Source organism: Pseudophryne corroboree, chromosome 6 (assembly GCF_028390025.1).
Source record: "Pseudophryne corroboree isolate aPseCor3 chromosome 6, aPseCor3.hap2, whole genome shotgun sequence".
NCBI classification, from domain to species: domain Eukaryota; kingdom Metazoa; phylum Chordata; class Amphibia; order Anura; family Myobatrachidae; genus Pseudophryne; species Pseudophryne corroboree.
The window spans coordinates 569,285,371-569,309,318 of NC_086449.1; the positions used below are offsets into that span (position 1 = coordinate 569,285,371).

General features: G+C 47.0%; 1 protein-coding gene across 4 annotated transcripts in view; it reads left to right on the plus strand.

The window, feature by feature from the left end:
* The window catches only part of SYCP3 (synaptonemal complex protein 3), a 596,881-nt gene that overhangs the window by 60,004 nt on the left and 512,929 nt on the right, over positions 1-23,948 (plus strand). For all 4 annotated transcript variants that reach the window (XM_063927814.1, XM_063927813.1, XM_063927816.1 and 1 more), the window contains exon 2: positions 2,783-2,924. In XM_063927814.1, coding sequence (XP_063783884.1) covers positions 2,801-2,924 — 124 coding nt within the window. In that variant the 5' untranslated portion in view covers positions 2,783-2,800. The remainder of the gene's footprint in view (positions 1-2,782; positions 2,925-23,948) is intronic.

The following is a 23,948-nucleotide window of genomic DNA, read 5'->3' on the forward strand; positions in this document are numbered from 1 at the left end:
CGGGAGTGGACAACTGGGAAGCAGACTTCCTCAGCAGACACGATCTACACCCGGGAGAGTGGGGACTTCATCCAGAAGTCTTCCACATGATTGTGAACCGTTGGGAAAAACCAATAGTGGATATGATGGCGTCCCGCCTCAACAAAAAACTGGACAGGTATTGCGCCAGGTCAAGAGACCCTCAGGCAATAGCTGTGGACGCTCTGGTAACACCGTGGGTGTTCCAGTCAGTGTATGTGTTCCCTCCTCTGCCTCTCATACCAAAAGTACTGAGAATTATACGGCAAAAGGGAGTAAGAACGATACTAGTGGCTCCAGATTGGCCAAGAAGAACTTGGTACCCGGAACTTCATGAGATGCTCACGGAGGATCCGTGGCCTCTACCTCTAAGACGGGACCTGCTTCAACAGGGACCGTGTCTATTCCAAGACTTACCGCGGCTGCGTTTGACGGCATGGCGGTTGAACGCCGAATTCTAAGGGAAAAAGGCATTCCGGAAGAGGTAATTCCTACACTGGTAAAAGCCAGGAAGGAGGTGACTGCACAACATTATCACCGCATTTGGAGAAAATATGTTGCGTGGTGTGAGGCCAGGAAGGCCCCCACGGAGGAATTTCAACTGGGTCGATTCCTACATTTCCTGCAAACAGGATTGTCTATGGGCCTCAAATTGGGGTCCATTAAGGTTCAAATTTCGGCCCTGTCGATTTTCTTCCAGAAAGAATTGGCTTCAGTTCCTGAAGTCCAGACTTTTGTAAAAGGAGTACTACATATACAGCCCCCGGTTGTGCCCCCAGTGGCACCGTGGGATCTTAATGTAGTCTTGGATTTTCTCAAATCCCATTGGTTTGAGCCGCTCAAATCGGTGGAGTTGAAGTATCTTACATGGAAAGTAACCATGCTACTGGCCCTGGCTTCAGCCAGGAGAGTATCAGAATTGGCGGCTTTATCATATAAGAGCCCATATCTGATTTTCCATACGGACAGGGCAGAACTGCGGACGCGTCCTCATTTTCTGCCTAAGGTGGTGTCAGCGTTTCACCTGAACCAGCCTATTGTGGTGCCTGCGGCTACTAACGATTTGGAGGATTCCAAGTTGTTGGACGTGGTCCGGGCATTGAAAATATATATTTCAAGAACGGCGGGAGTCAGAAAGTCTGACTCGCTGTTTATATTGTATGCACCCAACAAGATGGGTGCTCCTGCTTCTAAGCAGACGATTGCTCGTTGGATTTGTAGCACAATTCAACTTGCACATTCTGTGGCAGGCTTGCCACAACCTAAATCTGTCAAGGCCCATTCCACAAGGAAAGTGGGCTCATCCTGGGCGGCTGCCCGGGGGGTCTCGGCATTACAACTCTGCCGAGCTGCTACTTGGTCAGGGGCAAACACGTTTGCAAAATTCTACAAATTTGATACCCTGGCTGAGGAGTATCCGCAGAGTCATCCGCACTCTCCCGCCCGTTTGGGAGCTTTGGTATAATCCCCATGGTCCTGACGGAGTCCCCAGCATCCACTTAGGACGTTAGAGAAAATAAGAATTTACTTACCGATAATTCTATTTCTCGTAGTCCGTAGTGGATGCTGGGCGCCCATCCCAAGTGCGGATTGTCTGCAATACTTGTACATAGTTATTGTTACAAACAAATTCGGGTTGTTATTGTTGTGAGCCGTCTGTTCAGAGGCTCCTACGTTTGTCATACTGTTAACTGGGTTCAGATCACAAGTTATACGGTGTGATTGGTGTGGCTGGTATGAGTCTTACCCGGGATTCAATATCCTTCCTTATTGTGTACGCTCGTCCGGGCACAGTATCCTAGCTGAGGCTTGGAGGAGGGTCATAGGGGGAGGAGCCAGTACACACCACCTAATCCTAAAGCTTTATTTTTGTGCCCTGTCTCCTGCGGAGCCGCTATTCCCCATGGTCCTGACGGAGTCCCCAGCATCCACTACGGACTACGAGAAATAGAATTATCGGTAAGTAAATTCTTATTTTAATTACCTACCGGTAAATCCTTTTCTCGTAGTCCTTAGAGGATGCTGGGCGCACGCCCAGTGCTTTATCCTGCAGTGGTTGTTTGGTTCAGTACGGCCTGGTTCCTAGGTAAGTTCTGCATTCTTTTCTGTTTTCAGTACTGTTTCAGCAGTTGCTGAGTTTTCTGGCATGTTGGCCGGATTTGCCTTGTTGTGTGAGCTGGTATGAAGCTCGCCACTATCTGTGTATTTCCTTCTCTCGAAGTATGTCATCTCCTTGGGCACAGTTTCTAGACTGAGTCTGGTAGGAGGGGCATAGAGGGAGGAGCCAGCCCACACTGTTAAACTGTTAAAGTGCCAATGGCTCCTGGTGGACCCGTCTATACCCATGGTACTAATATGGACCCCAGCATCCTCTACGGACTACGAGAAAAGGATTTACCGGTAGGTAATTAAAATCCTATTTTTTCTATACATTATCTGCTTTATTACAGTCTGATTTTTGTTGTGTCAAATAGTTCTGGTAAAAGCACATTTTGCACTTGCCACCTCTTTTTTCATCTCCCCCAATGTGCAAATTAATACCAGTCTTGGCTCCTGTGGTCCAGTGCAAACATGGGCCACATGTGTAGACGTGCATTTTGTCAGAAGGGAGGCTTGATCAGTTCCTGCCCAATGGGGCAAAACTTGCTCTGGCCATGAAGGTAAAGGGCTAACACCTGAAAATGGAGTTAGCCTACTCTTGTAAGATCAGGAAAGCTACTCTTTACTCCTGGAAATTAATTTAAGTTTCTTTTTTTCCATGTAGGTAGTAGGTATTGTGTTCATGGCCCCTGGAAGGAAGTCAGCAAAAGCTGCTAAAACAGTGCAAGATGAAAAAGTGCTCTCTTATAATTTTCAAGACCCAGAACAAAAATCACCTAGTGGGTCAGATGAAGACATCACAGAAGGTATATTACTAAGCTTCATGAATACTTTATGCACTCTTACATCTATCCCTGAATTTGCCTTATGTTTGGTCACCACTGGTCGCTTCTGCCTACGAAACTTCTCTCACTGGCGTAATTATAATGGGTGCAGTGTGTGCGGAGCACATGGACCCCTGAGTCCCAGGGAGGGGGGGGGGGACGACGCAATACTTACCCCTCTGGAGTCCTGCGCCGACAGCAGCAGCGCTGTTGCAATCACAGTGAAAATGGTGCGGCGGACATTTTCTCTGCGTTTTGTGCATGCACAGTAGAGAAATCGCTGGAAAATGGCTGCTGCGCCATTTTCCCAGAGATCTGCTTTTGTTCATTTGAGTCTGAGCTATATAGTGCTAGACATATTATTTCTTATAATACAAATTTCTGCTGCGGAGTACACTGGGCTCCACAGGGAGTGACATTGGGGTGTAGAGTAGGATCTTGATCCGAGGCACCAACAGACTAAAAGCTTTGACTGTTCCCAGAATGCATAGTGCAGCCTCCTCTATAACCCCGCCTCTGTGCACAGGAGCTCAGTTTTGTAGTTGGTGCCATGCAGTGCAGGCATACAACAGGTGAGCTTTTTTAAGTGAAAAATGATGACTTCAAGGGCTGCAGCAGAGACACTGTGAGTGTTAGATGTCAGTCAGACATCTCCTGCTGCAGCTCCATCACCTCCCCCAGCGGCGCTGTACACTCCCGCACCTTGGTTGCCGGGTACTTACAGCGGAGGCTCCGGTTTTCATCTGTCAGTCACACACCCTACCGCAGCTCTCCAGGATCGCGTGGCCGCACTCAGGGAGGAGGTAAGTGGGTGCCCCAGGCGGGACCCGCTGGAAATCGCGATCCGGTGTGGCCGGTGGGAGGCGGGCCGCGCGCGATGGTGTGAACACTGTGGTAGTACAGGGACCCCACTAGACCACCAGGGCAAGGGCACAGGTCGGTTTTACTAAAAACCGTTTACTGTAAAGCCTGCAGTACTCGGTGGTGAAGTCCAGCAAGGGGATAAGGCTTTGACCTGTAGCCCCTCCCCCAGCCCCAGGGCGCCATTTAGAGTAAATGTTCCCGCCCTTGAGCTGCGTATCTCCTTCTCCCTCACTCCCTGTCAGCGTTTGGGCGCCATTGGGACAAGCTGAGCTGATCCTGGGACTAAACACTACACAAGGGTGAGTATCTACTGCGCCCACAGATAGCTGCAGTAAGGGCGTCCAAGGAGATGTCACTCTATCTCCGAAAAATAGTCACAAACAATACAAGAGTTCGCCTTCTGCTGCGCTATCCGCAAGTTCTAAAATACGGAATGGTGATAATTTATCACAAGACTGTTATGAAGTCTCAAACTTTAGAACCAATGAAGAACAGCTACCAACAGTTCAGATAATTCAGGGAAAATGGTGTACGGAAATCTGAAAAGACGATAGTTGATAGATGTGAATATTAGGCGTATAGTTGGAGGACTCCTTATAGGTACGCACCGTACTCTCATGTACACTGTGCGCAAAGTGTTCATAAAGGTATCTTTCTCCTCCATATGTGTAGTAGGTTCCCTCAAACTTCTTCCCCTTTTTAGTCGCCAATAAATATAGGTAAAATACTCCTATAAAGGTATCTTTCAAACGTACTAATAATAAAGGGGTGATGCGTACCCCAAACTCACGTTCTGCAGATGTTATGTAGGCACATCAAGGTTTCTTTAATGGATCACTTCCTGTTTCCCCTCTTCCGAGCTCTCGCCGAGGCCACAGGATACATAAACCCTCACAAAGGAGAAGGTTTCATGATAATGTGTCCATTTATTGCAAAATTATTTTAAAATCGTAAAAAATGTTCATATAAAAATTTCTAAATATGAGTCACCATGCATACAATGGAGAGAAACATCCCAATACTGGGAGGTAGTTGTGAAAAAACACAGACCTGGGGTGCGGTAAATACGGACTCCCACACTCCTAAGGGCTGATCTCCTGGGTATCGGGGTGCACCTCCTTAACCACCAACGCGTTTCAACTAAAAAGTCTTTGTCAAGGTGTAACTGGGTGGTGTATAATGCAGGTATAAATACCCTGCAGCATGGTGACACCCACTTCCGGGGGCGGATCTGTGGGCATTTTCTAAATACTCCCTATCTGGTGTAAAAATGCCTTATTCCTTAAACTTTAATATTTATGATGTTTAACAATAATTAATTGCAGCCTTAATGTAAATAAAATTGAATATAAAACAGTGTGGCCGTTTTCGTCACGGCGTGCGTTCCACGCCGTTGGACGCACGCTACTTCCGCCGGAAGTGCCCGAACTCCATAGGTCGTCATGGGCGGCGAACATAGCCGTTCCCATGGCGACGCGCCGCACTTCACTGTGAGAGTGTATCCGGCGTGAGTTCCACCGGTCGTGGAACGCACGTTAGTTCCACCGGAAGTGGGACGAAAGTGTCGGTGGTCACGGACGGTCGTTCCCATAGCAACGCGCCGTTCGTGACCACGAGTGGAAGCGCAAAAGGATATAGTGCTTCTTGAGCTATATCGGGGAAATTAAATTTTGAGTTTAAAATTAAAACTGAAGTGCTTTTTAGTGGGCAAGCACTATTATAATAATGAACCCCATTGCTTCCGCCGGAAGTGGTGATCCGGCTATATCTGTTCCTGTAGTCACGGATGAGAGCCCCTAGTGGTGCAGTAAAACAAAGAGGGGGCTGCAATATACTTTAAAAATGCTGCTATATATTTAAGTAAGGTGTATATATAAATCCCTCTGGGGGCAATTTCTACTTTTTACTTTTTATTTTTTATTGAAAAAGACATGCTGCATACTGTATCCCACCCCTTAAAGTATTCCTAAACTTCTGTATGGACCCTTGAGGGGAAATACAACGGGTTTCAATCAATGTGGTGGTTTCGTAAGTGTTGGGGGGGGGGGTGTGTGTGTGAATACAGAAGGTACAAGGGAGCAAATTTATTGGGATCCCCCTTCATTATTCTGCCAGTGGTTTTTCTCACTATACCTCACCCCAGGTCTATGTTACACGGCAATGGTATAAACAAACAATGCATACAGGTTACTAATATTACCCCCCATTCAATAAGACCCATATTCTCCAATAGGTGAGCCTTATACATTGGTTAGAATCATGAGAATATCTTGTGACTTATAGGGGTGCAGGAGTGGTAGGAAATTTGGGGAGAACAGTGGGGGGGAGAAAGGGTTGGAGTGGGAGGCAGGAGGGTATAAATATGATACGGGTATGAGGGGGCTCTTTCTATAGGAACCATTTGGTTTCAAAGTCAATATTTAGCCCCCTAGGTGTTAGGGTCCCTAACTTAAACATGATTTCCATTTCTTTTCTGGCCAATCTCTCCTCAGTATCATTTTTCCTCCAATTGTTTTTAATAATATGAATTCCACAGAACGACACCAAGTCCACTATATCGCATTTATGTGTGCTCTGAAAATGTGCCGACAGTCCATGTGTAGGTAGTCCTTTCTTGATGTTCCTAACATGCTCGCTCTCTCTCTCTCTTTCAGTTTCCGGGTGGTCCTCCCTACATACTGCTTGTTGCATTTGCATTTCATTAAATAAACAACATTTTTGCTGTCACACGTGATGAAATCACGGATGGGGAATTATTTCATTGTGTTGGTGGAAATATACTTGGTGGTGGCCGAGTTCGTACCTTTACAATTCCTGCACATTGCACAGGACCGGCACCTGAAGAATCCCTTTGACTTGATACCATTCTTCTTACGTGCGTCTCCTTATACACTATTGACCACTCTATTCTTGATGTTATCGGCTTTCCGATATATGAATATAGGCTTCTTTGTGATATATTCCTGCAGACTGGGGTCCTTGAACAAAATTCCCCAATGTTTCCTTGTGATTTGTTCTAGGTCCTTATATTGGCTATTATATTTTGTGATGAAGGTGACACCAGTTCTGGTTCCTGGGTCTTTCTTCTCTTTTTGATCATTCTTATATTGGATGAGTTCATCCCTACTTCTTTTTCCGTAATCCAAAAATGAGCTGGTGATCTTATTTTCCTTGTACCCTTTCCCCAAGAATTGCGTTTTCAGTACTGTTCCTTGATCTTCATAGTCTCCAGGTCTCGAACAATTCTTCCTTATTCTATGGAACTGACTTTTTGGTACAGAGGATAACCAATTTTGGTGATGATTACTGTTATGGGGGATGAAGGAATTACAGTCAGTGGATTTAATGAAGGTTTTGGTCTCTACTTCCCCCATTATCCACAAATATGGTTAGGTCTAGAAAGTTAACATTTTCTTTATCCTTTGTAAATGTCAATTTGATATTCCTCGTATTCGTGTTAAGTTGATCACAGAACTTCTCTAATGATACTGAATCTCCCTTCCAAATAAAAAATATATCATCAATATATCTTACCCATAGCACCAGGTCCGCCGCCAGCTCATGTCCACTGTATACTGATTGTTCCTCCCAGTGGGCCATGAATAGGTTGGCATAGTTGGGGGCTAACCTGGTGCCCATGGCTGTGCCATGCAGTTGTAGATAGAAGGATTCCTCAAACCAGAAAAAGTTGTTTTTAAGAATTAATTCAATACTCTCCATAATGAATGATTTATGATCCACACTAAATTCTTCCTTATCGAGAAAGAATTTTGTAGCCTCCAGGCCATGCTCATGGTCAATGGCCGTATACAGCGATGTTACATCGGCCGTGACCAGAGTGTAGGTGGATTCCCATTGTAGGGAGTTGATTCTTCTAATCACTTCCGTGGAGTCCCTAAGATATGATTTGGTCTTCTGAGTCAATGGTTGTAGGATGTGGTCGATGAATTGTGACAAATTAGATGTTAATGATTCGGTACCTGCAACGATCGGTCTTCCCGGTGGGCAATCCAGATTTTTATGAATTTTAGGGAGGGGTATAGATCACGGGAATAGATGGATGGGTGATGGTCATATATTTCCTTTCGTTCTCAGAGATAATCTCTTTTCTTTCAAATTTCTCCAGAAGGTCCATAAGTTTCTTTTTTATTCCTTCTGAGGGGTTACCTCTGAGTTTTTTGTACGTCGCTGAATCATCCAATTGTCTCAATCTCTTTTTTATAATCTTCCACATCCTGAATGACGACGGACCCTCCCTTGTCCGCCGGTTTTATGACGATGGATGTATTCTCTTCTAAACCCTTAAGGGCTTCTCTTTCTTTCTTATTTAAGTTGGGTTCCCTAACTTTTTTGAATGGTTTGTTTTCTGTATCCTCCTTCACCATTCTCTCGAACGTTTCGATAAAGCAGCCTTTCTTATGGGTTGGGGAAAAAACAGACTTCGGCCTGAAGATGGATGATACATCATCCGCATGTTCCCTTGTGGGTGGTTGGTTGTGAAAAAACTTTTTCAGAGTAAGTTTCCTTATGAACCTCTGGAGGTCCACATACGCTCCGAACCTGTCCAGATTAGTAGATGGAGCATATTTTAGTCCTTTTCTTAAGACGTTGGTCTCTTCTTCAGTTAAAATGTGTTTACTAAGATTATAAATCTTGGTGTATTCAATAGCTGGACGGGTATTGGTAACACTCTTTGTCGTCTTGTTTTTCTCCCTCTTATTTCTACGATATTTCTTACGGTGATTGATGGAGGAGTTCAATCCCCGTGTCCTCTCTATCGATTCTAATCCTCGTCTAAAAAAAGGTAATCTTCTTCAGTGTTTCTGAAGGAGTTTATTCTTCCTGGTCTCCATACCGGTGTCCTCCTTGAATGATAAGGTCTTGAATATCGAGGTACGTCTCTTTCCGCGGTTGTAAATCTAGACGGTCTCCTCCGTCGTGTATGTTCTGTTCCTCTCCCTATCTCTCTTGCCTGGTACATTCGGTTTCTCGTAGTTCTTTCCTTCCTGGCCTTGAATCTCTCAGTGGATTGTCTTTCATCCAGCGGCGATCTTCTCTGGCTCCAATGTCTATAGTAATTCTTCCTTGTCATACCTTCTCTCGGTGAATTGATGTTCCTTATGCCATCCTGAAATCTGACCTGTGGTACTCTGGATTCGAGGTCTTTGTGTTGGAATTTTTTTTTCTCTTACGTCCTAGAGGATGCTGGGGACTCCGTAAGGACCATGGGGATAGACGGGCTCCGCAGGAGACATGGGCACTTTAAGAAAGACTTTAGGTCTGGGTGTGCACTGGCTCCTCCCTCTATGCCCCTCCTCCAGACCTCAGTTTGATACTGTGCCCAGTGGAGACTGGGTGCTTTTCAGAGAGCTCTCCTGAGCTTTCTGACAGAAAGTATATTTGTTAGGTTTTTTATTTTCAGGGGGCCTGCTGGCAACAGACTCCCTGCATCGAGGGACTGAGGAGAGAGAAGCAGACCTACTTCTGTGAGTTTCAAGGCTCTGCTTCTTAGGCTACTGGACACCATTAGCTCCAGAGGGAGTCAGAACACAGGTCTCACCCTGGAGTTCGTCCCGGAGCTGCGCCGCCGTCATCCTCACAGAGCCGGAAGATAGAAGCCGGGTGAGTATGAGAAGAAAAGAAGACTTCAGAGGCGGCAGAAGACTTCATGATCTTCACTGAGGTAACGCACAGCAGTGAAGCTGTGCGCCATTGCTCCCATACACCTCACACACGGCAGTCACTGTAAGGGTGCAGGGCGCAGGGGGGGGGGGGGGGCACCCTGGGCAGCATATAAACCTCTTTTCTGGCAAAAATAGTATATATACAGCTGGCCACTGTATATATATATATATAAGAGCCCCTGCCAGTTTTCAGTATATTTGAGCGGGACAGAAGCCCTCCACCGAGGGGGCGGGGCTTCTCCCTCAGCACTCACCAGCGCCATTTTCTCCACAGCACAGCTGAGAGGAAGCTCCCCGGACTCTCCCCTGCTTATACCACGGTTAAATAGGGTTTTAAAGAAGAGGAGGGTCACATAATTTGGCGCATATATACATTTATACACAGCGCTACTGGGTAAACATATGTTTATTGTGTTTTTTCCTGGGTCATATAGCGCTGGGGTGTGTGCTGGCATACTCTCTCTCTCTGTCTCTCCAAAGGGCCTTGTGGCGGAACTGTCTTCAGATAAGAGGATTCCCTGAGTGTGTGGTGTGTCAGTACGCGTGTGTCGACATGTTTGAGGTAAAAGGCTCTCCTAGGGAGGAGGGGGAACAAATGAATGTGGTGTCTCCGTCGACAACGCCGACACCTGACTGGATGGATATGTGGAATGTTTTAAGTGCTAATGTAAATTTATTGCACAAAAGATGAGAAGGAACAGCCAGGGAGTCAACCCATGTCTGTCCCTATGTCACAGGGGCCTTCAGGGTCGCAAAAGCGCCCACTATCCCAAATAATAGTCACAGATACCGACACGGATTCTGACTCCAGTGTCGACTACGATGATGCAAAGTTACAGCCAAAATTGGCTAAAAGTATTCAATATATGATTATTGTAATAAAAGATGATTTGCATATCAAACCCCCTGTCCCTGACAAGAGGGTACACATGTATAGGGTAAAGAAACCTGAGGTAAACTTTCCCCCATCTCATGAACAAGTTATTGAAAAGGCTTGGAAATCTCCAGACAAGAAACTGCAGATTCCCAAAAATGGATTCTTAGGGCGTATCCTTTCCCGACTAAGGACAGGATACGGTAAGAATCTTCCCCAAGAGGGAAAAAAGCTTGGACACGCTTATCCAAAAAAGGTAGCGCTGCCATTATGGCTACCCTCGGGGATCCTGCTGATCGCAGACAGCAGGCTACCTGGAAGTCCATTTACACAATCTAGTACCTTACTCAACCCGGCGTTAGTGTCGGCTTGGGTTTGTAGCGCTGTAGCAGCAAGGATAGGTACCTTATCGACGGAAATTAATACCCTGGCTAAGGATACCGGTTTATAGACCCTGGGTCATATTAAAGATGCTGTCTTGTATATGGGAAATGCTCAAAGAGACATTGGCCTACTGAGTTCTAGAAATCACAGCTATGTCGATTTCTGCTAGACGAGTCCTATGGACCCGGCAATGGACAGAAGGCATATGGAGGTTTTACCTTACAAGGGTGAGGAATTGGTTGGGGAAGGTCTCTCGGACCTGGTCTCCACAACTACGGCAACTGAATAAAATTTTTGACATGTATTTCCTCACAGCCTAAGAAAGCACCACATTAACACATGTGGTCCTTTCGGTTATATAAAAACAAGAGAGTACGAAGATAGTCTTTTCTTGCCAGAGGTAAGGTCAGGGAAAACAAGCTGCCAACCACAGTTAGTTCCCAGGAGCAGAAGTCCTTCCCGGCCTCTATAAAATCCACAGAGTGATGCGGGAACTCCGCTGAGGGAGTCCGCCACAGGGGGGGGGGGGGGGCACGTCTTCGACTGGTCAGCCACATCTGGGTTCACTCACAGGTGGATCCCGGGGCGATAGAAATTATTTCCCAGGGTTACAAGCTGGAGTTCGAACAAGTGTCTCCTCGCCGGTTTCTCAAATCGGCCTTAACAGCTTCTCCCCCAGAAAGGGAGCGACTGTTAAATGCAATTCACAAAGTGTATCATCAACAGGTGGTAGTCAATGTTCCCCTACTTCTACTTGAGAAGGGGTAGTAAATCAACCCTGTTAGTAGTCCCGAAACTGGACGGGGGGAGATTTTATGGTATCCCTGGACATAAAGGATGCATACCTTCATGTTCCCATATATCCACCTCATCAGGCGTACCTAAGATTTGCGGTACAGGTTGTCATTACCAGGGTTTTCCACCGAGGATTTTCACCAAGGTAATGGCGGAAATGATGGTGCTCCTGCGCAAGCAGGATGTCGCAATTAGTATCACTTTCACTGAAGGTGTTACAGCAACACAGCTGTTTTCTCAAGATCCCGAAGTCGCAGTTGATTCCTACAACTGGTCTGACTTTCTTGGGCATGATTCTGGATACAGTCCAGAAAAGGGTTTATCTGCAGATAGAAAAGGCTCAGGAACTCTAAACTCTGGTCAGGAACCTATTGAAGCCAAAACAGATGTCAGTGCATTACTGCACTCGAGTCCTGAAAAAGATGGTGGCGTCATACAAAGCCTTTCAATGGGACCTACTGGCAAGTGGTCCGAATCACATCTACAGATTCATCAGTTGATGTCTCTCCTGTGAGGGTGCTCACCTTCTAGGGGGCCGCAGGTTCGGCATTCAGGACTGTATTCTGGTGACCACGGATGCGAGCCTCCGGGGTTGGGGAGCAGTCACACAGGAGCAAAACTTCCAGGGTCTTGGGTCAATGTCATGACTGTGGTTTTGTGGACCCGGTGTTAGTGAAGTCTGTGCGGGCGACTGGAGGACAATGTGAATACTATTACTGACCTGGTTTGGGAGTGTTGCGGACTCGGGGTTTCTTCCGGTGACCGGGAAGAGGAACTGCAGCAGAGATGGCTGAATCTAGGTTTTCCTCATGCAGGATTTGGTCGGCAGACAGGAAGCACGTATGGATGCTGGAGGTCTCCTGAAAGACAGAACTTGAAAAGGTGCTGAGGAATGAATTAAGGAGTACCGGATGCTGGAGACACCAACTACGCTTGTGAGCACTGGGTGTTTGGAGGCACTGAGGTGCTTGGAGGCACTGAGGTGCTTGTAGGTGCAGAAGTGCCTGGAGACACTGAGGTGCTTGGAGGCACGGAAGTGCTGAGGCGCGGAGGTGCTTGGAGGCACGGAAGTGTTGAGGCGCGGAGGTGCTGAGGCACGGAGGTGCTGAGGCACGGAGATGCTGAGACACGGTGGTGCTGAGGCACGGAGATGCTGAGACACGGAGGTTCTTGGAGGCACGGAAGCCACAGGGATACGCGAGCTCTGGAGATCACAACTACAACAGCAGTAAAGATGAAACACGGCAGCTGTGGTTTTCAGTTGAGACTATGGAATACAGTACTGTGCCTTTAAGATGAACCACTGCAGCTGTGCCTTTACATTGAGACTCGTGGAAATAGTGAATATCAATGGCAACACAAAAGTAAACCAAACGGGGTAACAAGGGAACAGAGTTTTCACAGGAGCTAAAGTACAAAGGTTACCTTTAGGGAGCTCAGCTTCAAGGCTCACACAGAGCTGTGTGTGACACGAGGAACTGGCCCAGTTTCCAACTCAGACTCCCGACTTATACTTCCTGGTCCTTGGTGATTGGTGAGCAGGATTAGGTGATGCAGAGAGTCTCAGGCTGGCAGAGGATTGGACAACTCTGGGTCAGGTGAACAGTCCCTGCCATGTGAGTACTCTAGACTAGGCTGTGATGTAGAATGAGGCCTAGCAGGCCGAGAGAACACTGAAGCCTGAACTTCTGCAAAACATAGGATGCTGGCTTTTAGGCCTAAACTTCAGATTACTGAATTCAGCCTCACACAGGAGATCACCACAGGTGGAGCTAATTAACTATTACCTTTCAGGCAGAGAACTCAGGAAAACTCATAGTGCTGACAAGCTGTTTAACTCAGTGAGTAAAAAGACACAGGATCCGGGACAGATGGCAGGGGTAAGTCACCAAATATGAAACCTACAGTCAGGATTGTGACAGTCAAGTCAAGAGACTTGTCTTCACATCAACGTCCAGGAGCTGAGGGCCATATACAACGCCCTTCGTCAAGCGGAGACCTTGCTTCGCGACTTACCAGTACTGATCCAATCAGACATCATCACCGCAGTGGCTCATGTTAACCGCCAGGGCGGCACAAGGAGCAGAGTGGCAAGAAGCCACCAGGATTCTTCGCTGGGCGAAAAATCATGTAAGTGCACTGTCAGCAGTGTTCATTCCAGGAGTGGACAACTAAGAAGCAGACTTCCTCAGCAGACACGACCTGCATCCAGGAGTGGGGACTTCATCAGGAAGTCTTCACACAGATTGCAAGTCAGTAGGGACTGCCCCAAATAGACATGAGGACGTCCCGCCTCAACAAAAAGCTGAAAAGATATTGCGCCAGGTCAATAGACCCTCAGACGGTAGCTGTGGACGCCCTAGTGACACAGTGGGTGTTCCAGTCGGTCTATGTTTTTCCTCCTCTTCCTCTCATCCCAAAGGTGTTGAGAATAATAAGAAAAAGAGGAGTGCAGACAATTCTCATTGTTCCAGATTGGCCAGGAAGGGCCTGATATCCGGATCTGCAGGAGAATGCTCACAGAAGATCAGTGGCATCTTCCTCTAAGACAGGACCTGTTGCAACAGGGGCCCGGTCTGTTCCAAGACTTACCGCGGCTGCATTTGACGGCATGGTGGTTGAATGCCGGATCCTAGCGGAAAAGGGCATTCCGGATGAGGTCATTCCTACGCTGATATAGGCTAGGAAAGACGTGACACTAAACATTATCACCGTATATGGCGTAAATATGTTTCTTGGTGTGAGGCCAGGAATACTCCTACGGAAGAATTCCATCTGGGCCATTTTCCTTCACCTCCTATAAACTGGAGTGAATTTGGGCCAAGAATTAGGCTCCATTAAGGTTCAGATTTCGGCCTTATCCAATTTGTTTCAAAAAGAATTGGCTTCTCTCCCAGAAGTACAGACTTTTGTGAAGGGAGTGCTGCATATTCAGCCTCCTTTTGTACCTCCGGTGACGCCTTGGGACCTTAACGTGGGGTTGAGGTTCCTTAAGGCGCACTGTTTTGAACCACTTAAAATGGTGGAGTGAAAATATCTCACTTGAAAGGTGGTCATGTTGTTAGCCTTGGCTTCGGCTAGGCGAGTGTCGGAATTGGCGGCTTTGTCTCATAAAAGCACCTATCTGTTTTTTTTCCATATGGATAGACCGGAATTGCGGAACCGTCCTCAATTCTTGCCTAAGGTGGTGTCATCTTTTCATATGAACCAACCTATTGTGGTGCCTGTGGCTACGCGTGACTTGGAGGATTCCAAGTCCCTTGATGTAGTCAGAGTTTTGAAAACTTACGTAGCCAGAACGGCTAGAGTCAGAAAAAACAGAAGCACTGTTTGTCCTGTATGCAGCCTACAAGGTTGGCGCTCCTGCTTCAAAGCAGACTATTGCTTACTGGATCTGTAACACGATTCAGCGAGCGTGAAACGGCTGGATTGCCGTTACCTAAATTGGTCAAGGCCCATTCCACTAGGAAGGTGGGCTCTTCTTGGGCGGCTGCCCGAGGGGTCTTGGCTCTACAGCTGGGCCGAGTGGTTTCTTGGTCGGGTTCAAACACCTTGCGAGGTTTTATAGGTTTGATACCCTGGCTGAGGAGGACCTCCTGTTTGCTCAATCGGTGCTGCAGAGTCATCCGCACTCTCCCGCCCGTTTTTGGAGCTTTGGTATAATCCCCATGGTCCTTACGGAGTCCCCAGCATCCTCTAGGACGTAAAAGAAAATAAGATTTTAAACCTGCCGGTAAATCTTTTTCTCGTAGTACGTACAGGATGCTGGGCGCCCATCCCAAGTGCGGACTACTCCTGTAAGACTTGTATATAGTTTTGCTTACATAAGGGTTATGTTATAATTTTCATCGGTCTTGGACTGATGCTATGTTGTTTTCATACTGTTAACTGGGTAGTATATCACAAGTTATACGGTGTGATTGGTGTGGCTGGTATGAATCTTGCCCTTGGATTAACAAAAATCCTTTCCTCGTACTGTCCGTCTCCTCTGGGCACAGTTTCTCTAACTGAGATCTGGAGGAGGGGCATAGAGGGAGGAGCCAGTGCACACCCAGACCTAAAGTCTTTCTTAAAGTGCCCATGTCTCGTTCGGAGCCCGTCTATCCCCATGGTCCTTACGGAGTCCCCAGCATCCTCTACAGACTACGAGAAAAAGATTTACCGGTAGGTTTAAAATCTTATTTTTTCCTTTTTGGTAATTAAATGTTGTTTCCCTTCTTTGAAGTCTATTTTATCACGTGTATATTTTTTCTTTTTCTTCATCATGAGATCTCTCTCATTTGAAGCGATTTTCTCTACTATTTCTGCCTCCATATCTTTATATTCTTGTAGGTCTTTGAGAGGGTCTGCCAGGGATTTCAGGATTTCTATTTCGCTTTCTAACTCTTTCAATTCTTTACCTCTCTCCCTTACAATTAGTCTCATCAGAGAGAGGGAACATGAATCAATAATTTTCAACCACTCCTTTTCGAAAGCATGGGATCTATCAGAATAGGTAGCTAATTTGTCTATCCTTAACCTCCATGGTATAATTTTTTTCAGATATGTATCTTTCCAGAGAGATAATTTCCCACCATATCCTGCCTTCCTTAAGCAATGCCCTTTCTAATTTGAACATAAGGCCTTCCAGATCTTCATCGCCTGAACTGGTGGATTCGCATCTCTCAGAGAAGATTTCCTCAAATCTCTCTTTTCTAACATTTCTATGTGCATACATATTGATGGATAGACTATGCAGGCTGCTGTAAATATCTCACTTGAATGACTGACAAATACTAAACACAACACAAGGGTGAGTATCTACTGCGCCCACAGATAGCTGCAGTAAAGGCGTCCAAGGAGATGTCACTCTATCTCCGAAAAATAGTCACAAACAATACAAGAATTCGCCTTCTGCTGCGCTATCCGCAAGTTCTAAAATACGGAATGGTGATAATTTATCACAAGACTGTTATGAGGGTTTATGTATCCTGTGGCCTCGGCGAGAGCTCGGAAGAGGGGAAACAGGAAGTGATCCATTAAAGAAACCTTGATGTGCCTACATAACATCTGCAGAACGTGAGTTTGGGATACGCATCACCCCTTTATTATTAGTACGTTTGAAAGATACCTTTATAGGAGTATTTTACCTATATTTATTGGCGACTAAAAAGGGGAAGAAGATTGAGGGAACCTACTACACATATGGAGGAGAAAGATACCTTTATGAACACTTTGCGCACAGTGTACATGTGAGTACGGTGCGTACCTATAAGGAGTCCTCCAACTATACGCCTAATATTCACATCTATCAACTATCGTCTTTTCAGATTTCCGTACACCATTTTCCCTGACTTATCTGAACTGTTGGTAGCTGTTCTTCATTGGTTCTGGAGTTTGAGACTTCATAACAGTCTTGTGATGAATTATCACCATTCCGTATTTTAGAACTTGCGGATAGCGCAGCAGAAGGCGAACTCTTGTATTGTTTGATTCTGGGACTGTTTGGGCAAATCCTCCTCTGTAAAGCCGCCTGCATGTCAGCGCTGTGCATTTTACAGGACACTTAAGTATTCTACATGTCTGCTGACAGTGTTAGTTAAGAAATAGTGCATTTAGTCAGGGATATTTAGTACAAGTACCCTGTGATATACTTCCAGTCTTTACTGTGCATTGATATATCTATTGAGTGTATAGCTATACTTAGTATTACTCTGTATTGCTAGTCCAGTGCAGTTTTAAAGCATGTTATAATTTCTGCATTGTACAATGTGACTATGTGTGACCTCCATTTCGTGTATCTCACTCAGATTGCTATCCCTATATTCTATGACCTGAGAAGGCTAAGTGCGTCATGGTTATTTCTCATATGTCCTAGAGGATGCTGGGGTCACCATATCACCATGGGGTATAGACGGGATCCGCAGGAGACATGGGCACTTTAAGACTTTGAAAGGGTGTGAACTGGCTCCTCCCTCTATGCCCCTCCTCCAGACTCCAGTTTTAGAATTGTTCCCAGTGAGACTGGACGCACTACAGGGGAGCTCTACTGAGTTTCTCTGAAAAAAAGACTTTTGTTAGGTTTTTTATGTTCAGGGAGGCTGCTGGCAACAGTCTCCCTACTTCGTGGGACTTAGGGGAGAGAAGTATGACCAACTTCTAGTGAGTTCAATGGCTCTGCTTCTGGCTACAGGACACCATTAGCTCCTGAGGGTGCTGATCGCTGGGTACGCCTAGATGCTCACTCCCGCAGCCGGCCGTCACCCCCTTTCAGAGCCAGAAGACAGGTGAGTAACAGAAGAAAAGAAGACTTCTTCTTCAGTGACGGTATTTTCTGAGGTACCGCGCAGCGAACGGACGCTGCGCGCCAAGCTCCCACACACAGCACTACAGGGTGCAGGGCGCGGGGGGTTCGCCCTGGGCAGCTAAAAAAATCCTCAATCTACCACTGGCAAGAGGGGACACTAGTGCCAAGGCATTGTCCTAACCCCCGCCAGTATATTTATTAAAAAAGCGGGACAGAAGCGCGCCATTAAGGGGGCGGAGCTTCTTCCTCAGCACAATTTCCTCTCCACAAGCTGCAGAGACGCTGGTCCTCCTCACACTGACAAGTATCAGGGGTGCGAAACGGGGGGGAGGCACAGTATAAATTGGTGCAATATACGTGATAGTTAAATCGCTACAGGTCTGAGGCAATTTCTTAGTGTTATCAGACCCGTTGATTTGGCGCTGGGTTGTGAGCTGGCAAATCCCCTCTGTGTCTCTCTGACAGACTTTACTGTGGGTCTGTCCCCTATTTGCCCGGTGTGTCTGTGGGTGATTGGTGCACGTGTGTCGACATGTCTGAGGCTGAAGGCTCTTCCCAGGAGGAGGCTGTATTAGGGACACAAACGGCTGCGGGGGTGACCCTGTCGGCACCGCCGACGCCTGATTGGGTAAATGTGTTGAACGCCTTGAATGCTAATGTGGCTCATATTAGTAAGAGGTTGGATAAGTCTGAGTCTCAGACCCAGGCATGGAAGAAATCTGTGGAAGATATGTTATTGCAAGATCAGGTCCCCTCAGTGTCACAAAAACGTACGTTGGCCCAGTTGGCAGACACTGATACCGACACGGACTCTGATTCCAGTGTCGACTATAGCGATTCCAGATTAGATCCAAAATTGGCAAAAAGCATTCAGTACATGATTGTGGCGGTTAAAGAGGTATTACATATCACTGAGGACCCGGCTGTCCCTCATAAAAGGGTCTGTATGTATAAGGAAAGGAAACCTGAGATAACGTTTCCTCCCTCTCATAAACTGAACACGCTATTTGGGAAAGTCCTGACAGAAAGTTTCAGATTCCCAAAAGAATTACGGTAGCTTATCCGTTTCCCTCTGCAGATAGGGAAAAGTGGGAGTCACCCCTCACTGTAGACAAGGCCCTGTCACGTTTGTCTAAAAAGGTGGCTCTCCCGTCACTTGACACGGCAGCCCTTAAGGATCCTGCGGATTGTAAACAAGAAACTACGTTAAAGTCCATTTATGCGACCACAGGTACGCTACTCAGGCCTGACATTGCATCTGCATGGGTAAGTAGTTCTATCGAAAAGTGGGCAGACAACTTGTCTTCTGATGTAGATACCCTAGATAGGGATAGCATCCTCTTGACGCTGGGTTATATCAAGGACACTGCAGCATACCTAAAGGAAGCTGCAAGACATATTTGCCTTTTGGGATCAAAGGCCAATGCCATGGCAGTCTCAGCTAGGCGAGCATTGTGGATTCACCAATGGATGCTGATGCTGATTCCAAGAAAAGTATGGAATCTCTACCATATGAAGGTAAGGCCTTGTTTGGTGACAGCCTCAATGATTTGGTATCTATGGCTACCGCGGGTAAGTCATCCTTTTTGCCTTATGTTCCTCCACAACAAAAGAAAACGCACCACTATCAGATGCAGTCCTTTCGGCCCAATAAATACAGAAAGGGCCGAGGTTCTTCCTTCCTTGCTACTAGAGGAAAGGTAAGAGGTAAACGATCACCAACCTTGTCGGGCTCCCAGGAGCAAAAGTCCTCCCAGGCTTCTGCCAATTCCACCGCATGACGGGGCTCCTATGCGGGAGTCCGCACCGGTGGGGGCACGTCTCAAACTCTTCAGTCAGTTCTGGGTTCGTTCGGACCTGGACCCATGGGTATTACAAATAGTATTGCAATGGTACAAACTGGAGTTTCAAGACGTTCCCCCTCGCCGTTTTTTCAAATCGGCCTTACCAGCTTCTTTTCCGAACAGGGAGGTAGTTTGCGACGCAATACAAAAGTTGTGTCAAAATCAAGTTATCGTCAGGGTTCCCCAGTCACAACAGGGAGAAGGCTTTTATTTGAGCCTGTTTGTGGTCCCGAAGCCAGACGGCTCGGTCAGACCAATCCTAAACCTGAAATCCCTAAATTTCTACCTAAAGAAATTCAAATTCAAGATGGAGTCTCTCCGATCAGTGATCTCCAGTCTGGAGGAAGGGGATTTTATGGTGTCGGTGGACATAAAAGATGCCCACTTGCATGTTCCCATTTATCTTCCGCATCAGGCTTACCTGAGATTTGCAATTCAGGATTGTCATTACCAATTTCAGATGTTGCCGTTTGGTCTGTCCACGGCTCCGAGGATTTTCACCAAATGATGGCGGAGATGATGGTTCTCCTTCCCAAGCAAGGAGTCACGATTATCCCATACTTGGATGATCTCCTGATAAAGGCGAGATCCAGGGACCAGTTGGTGCAAAACGTTGCACTCTCCCTGACAGTTCTTCAGCAACATGGTTGGCTCCTAAACTTGCCAAAATCACAGTTGATTCCGACGACGCGGTTGTCGTTTTTTGGGAATGATATTGGACACAGAACTACAGAGAGTCTTTCTTGCAGTGGAAAAGGCTCTGGAACTTCAGAGTCTGGTCAAACAAATTCTAAAACTAGCAAGAGTGTCAATCCATCAATGCGTTCGGTTGCTGGGGAAGATGTGGCGGTCTACGAGGCCATTCAATTTGGCAGATTCCATGCCAGAGTGTTTCAGTGGGACCTATTGGACAAGTGGTCCGGATCCCATCTGCACATGCACCGGAAAATAATCCTGTCCTCCAAGACCAGAATCTCACTCCTGTGGTGACTGCACAGCTCTCACCTCCTGTAGGGGCGCAGGTTCGGGATCCAGGACTGGATCCTAGTAACCACGCATGCAAGTCTCCGAGGCTGGGGGGGCAGTCACGCTGGGAGAAAACTTCCAAGGAAGATGGTCAAGTCAGGAAACTTGTCTCCACATAAACGTTCTGGAGTTAAGGGCCATTTACAACAGCCTTCTGCAAGCGGAACATCTTCTTCGAGATCTGTCCGTACTGATCCAGTCGGGCAATCTAACAGCAGTAGCGTACATGAACCATCAGGGCGGAACGAAAAGCAGAGCGGCGATGGCAGAAGCCACAAGGATTTACCACTGGGTGGAAAAACATACAAGCGCTCTGTCAGCGATCTTCATTCCTGGAGTGGACAACTGGGAAGCAGACTTCCTCAGCAGACACGATCTCCATCCAGGAGAGTGGGGCCTCAACCTTGAAGTCTTCGCAGAGGTGACAAGTTGTTGGGGAGTTCCTCAAATAGACATGATGGCATCTCGTCTCAACAAGAAGCTTCAGAGATATTGTTCCAGGTCAAGGAACCCTCAAGCAATTGCAGTGGATGCACTGGTGATACCGTGGGTGTTTCAGTCGGTGTATGTATTCCCTCCACTTCCTCTCATTCCAAAAGTTCTAAAGATCATAAGAAGAACAAAGATTCGGGTGATCCTCATTGTCCCAGACTGGCCAAGGAGGGCTTGGTATCCATATCTTCAGGAATTACTCATAGGAGATCCCTGGCCCCTTCCTCTGCGCGAGGACCTGTTACAACAGGGGCTGTGCGTGTATCATGACTTACCGCGGCTACGCTTGACGGCATGGCGGTTGAGCGCAAAATCCTATCCCTTCCCAGTGAAGTCATTCCCACACTTATTCAGGCCAGAAAAGGGGTAATGTCTAAACATTACCACCGTATTTGGAGAAAATATGTTTCTTGGTGTGAATCCAAGAAGGCTCCTACGGAAGAGTTTCAGCTAGGACGTTTTCTCCATTTTCTACAGGCAGGTGTGGATGCGGGCCTAAAATTGGGCTCAATTAAGGTACAGATTTCAGCCTTATCGGTTTTCTTTCAGAAACAATTGGCCTTTCTTCCAGAAGTTCAGACTTTCGTGAAAGGCGTGTTGCACATCCAAGCTCCATTTATGCCCCCTGTGGCACCATGGGATCTTAACGTGGTGTTGCACTTCCTTCAATCACATTGGTTTGAACCTTTACAGAAGGTGGAGTTGAAATTCCTCACTTGGAAAATGGTCAAGGCGGGTGTCTGAGTTAGCAGCCTTGTCTCACAAGAGCCCTTATTTGATCTTCCATGAAGATAGAGCTGAATTGAGGACACGTCAGCAATTTCTACCGAAGGTGGTTTCCTCTTTTTGCCTGTGGCTACTGACGCCTTCGCTGAGTCAAAATCTCTGGATGTGGTCAGAGCTTTGAAGATTTATGTCGTCAGAACGGCTCAGATTAGGAAAACAGAGGCTCTGTTTGTCCTGTATGCTCCCAACAAGGTTGGGTGTCCTGTTTCCAAGCAGACCATTGCACGCTGGATCTGTAATACGATTCAGCATGCTGATTCCACGGCTGGATTGCCGTTGCCGAAATCTGTGAAGGCCCATTCTGCTAAAAAAGTGGGCTCGTCCTGGGCGGCTGCCTGGGGGGTCTCGGCATTGCAACTATGCTGGACAGCTACTTGGTCGGGTTCAAACACTTTTGCAAAGTTTTACAATTTTGATACCCTGGCTGATGATGACCTCAAGTTTGGTCAGTCGGTGCTGCAGAGTCGTCCGCACTCTCCCGCCCGTTCTAGAGCTTTGGTATAACCCCATGGTTCTATGGTGACCCCAGCATCCTCTAGGACGTATGAGAAAATAGGATTTTAATACCTACCGGTAAATCCTTTTCTCTTAGTCCGTAGAGGATGCTAGGCGCCCGTCCCAGTGCATACTGTATCTGCAGTTAGTAGTGGTGGTTACACACATGTTGTATTACGGTTTTGATCAGCCTGTTGCTGCAATTGTTCTTGCCGTTGGCTTGTGTTCTGTTGAATGCCACGTGATGCGGCATGCTTGTGGTGTGAGCTGGTATGAATCTCACCTTAGTTTAACAATAAGTCCTTTCCCCGAAATGTCCGTCTCCTTGGGCACAGTTCCTATAACTGGAGCCTGGAGGAGGGGCATAGAGGGAGGAGCCAGTTCACACCCTTTGAAAGTCTTAAAGTGCCCATGTCTCCTGCGTATCCCGTCTATACCCCATGGTTCTATGGTGACCCCAGCATCCTCTACGGACTAAGAGAAAAGGATTTACCGGTAGGTATAAAAATCCTATTATTTAATATAGGTGTTTCACAAGATATAATTATTGTGTATTTCTCTTACGTCCTAGAGGATGCTGGGGTCCATATTAGTACCATGGGGTATAGATGGGTCCACCAGAAGCCATTGGCACGTTAAGAGTTTAATAGTGTGGGCTGGCTCCTCCCTCTATGCCCCTCCTTCCAGACTCAGTTTGGAAAATGTGCCCGGACGAGCCGGTCACAGCTAGGGGAGCTCTACAGAGTTCTTCTGGTAAAGAGTACATTTTCTCATATGTCCTAGAGGATGCTGAGGTCCACTTCATGACCATGGGGTATAGGTGGTTCCGCAGGAGCCATGGGCACTCTTAAGACTTTTCAATGGGTGTGAACTGGCTCCTCCCTCTATGCCCCTCCTCCAGACCTCAGTTTTAGAAATGTGTCCAGGCAGACTGGATGCACTCTGAGGAGCTCTACTGAGTTTCTCTGAAAAGACTTATGTTAGGTTTTTTGTTTTCAGGGAGCACTGCTGGCAACAGACTCCCTGCTTCGTGGGACTGAGGGGGCAGAAGTTGGAACCAACTTCCTGAAGAGTTTCTTGGCTCTGCTTCTGGCTGACAGGACACCATTATCTCCTGAAGGGGAATGAACGCTAGCCGTGGCTAGATGCTCACTCCCACAGCACGCTGTCACCCCCCTAGCAGAGCCAGAAGTCAGAAGTCAGGTGAGTAGAAGGAGACAGATCTTCTATCAAGAAAAGTGACGGCTGAGGTACAGCGCGGCTGGCGGGAGCGCAGCGCGCCATTTGCTGCCCACACACACAGGCACTGCAGGGTGCAGGGCGCGCGTGGGGTTGGGGGGGGGTGCACCCTGGGCAGCAAAAATACCTATAAACTGGCAAAAAGGGGGCATAAGATGCCTCTGGCACTGCCCTACCCTCGCCAGTATAAATATTATAAAAGATTACGGAGTGAAAAACGTGCCATTGCAGGGGCGG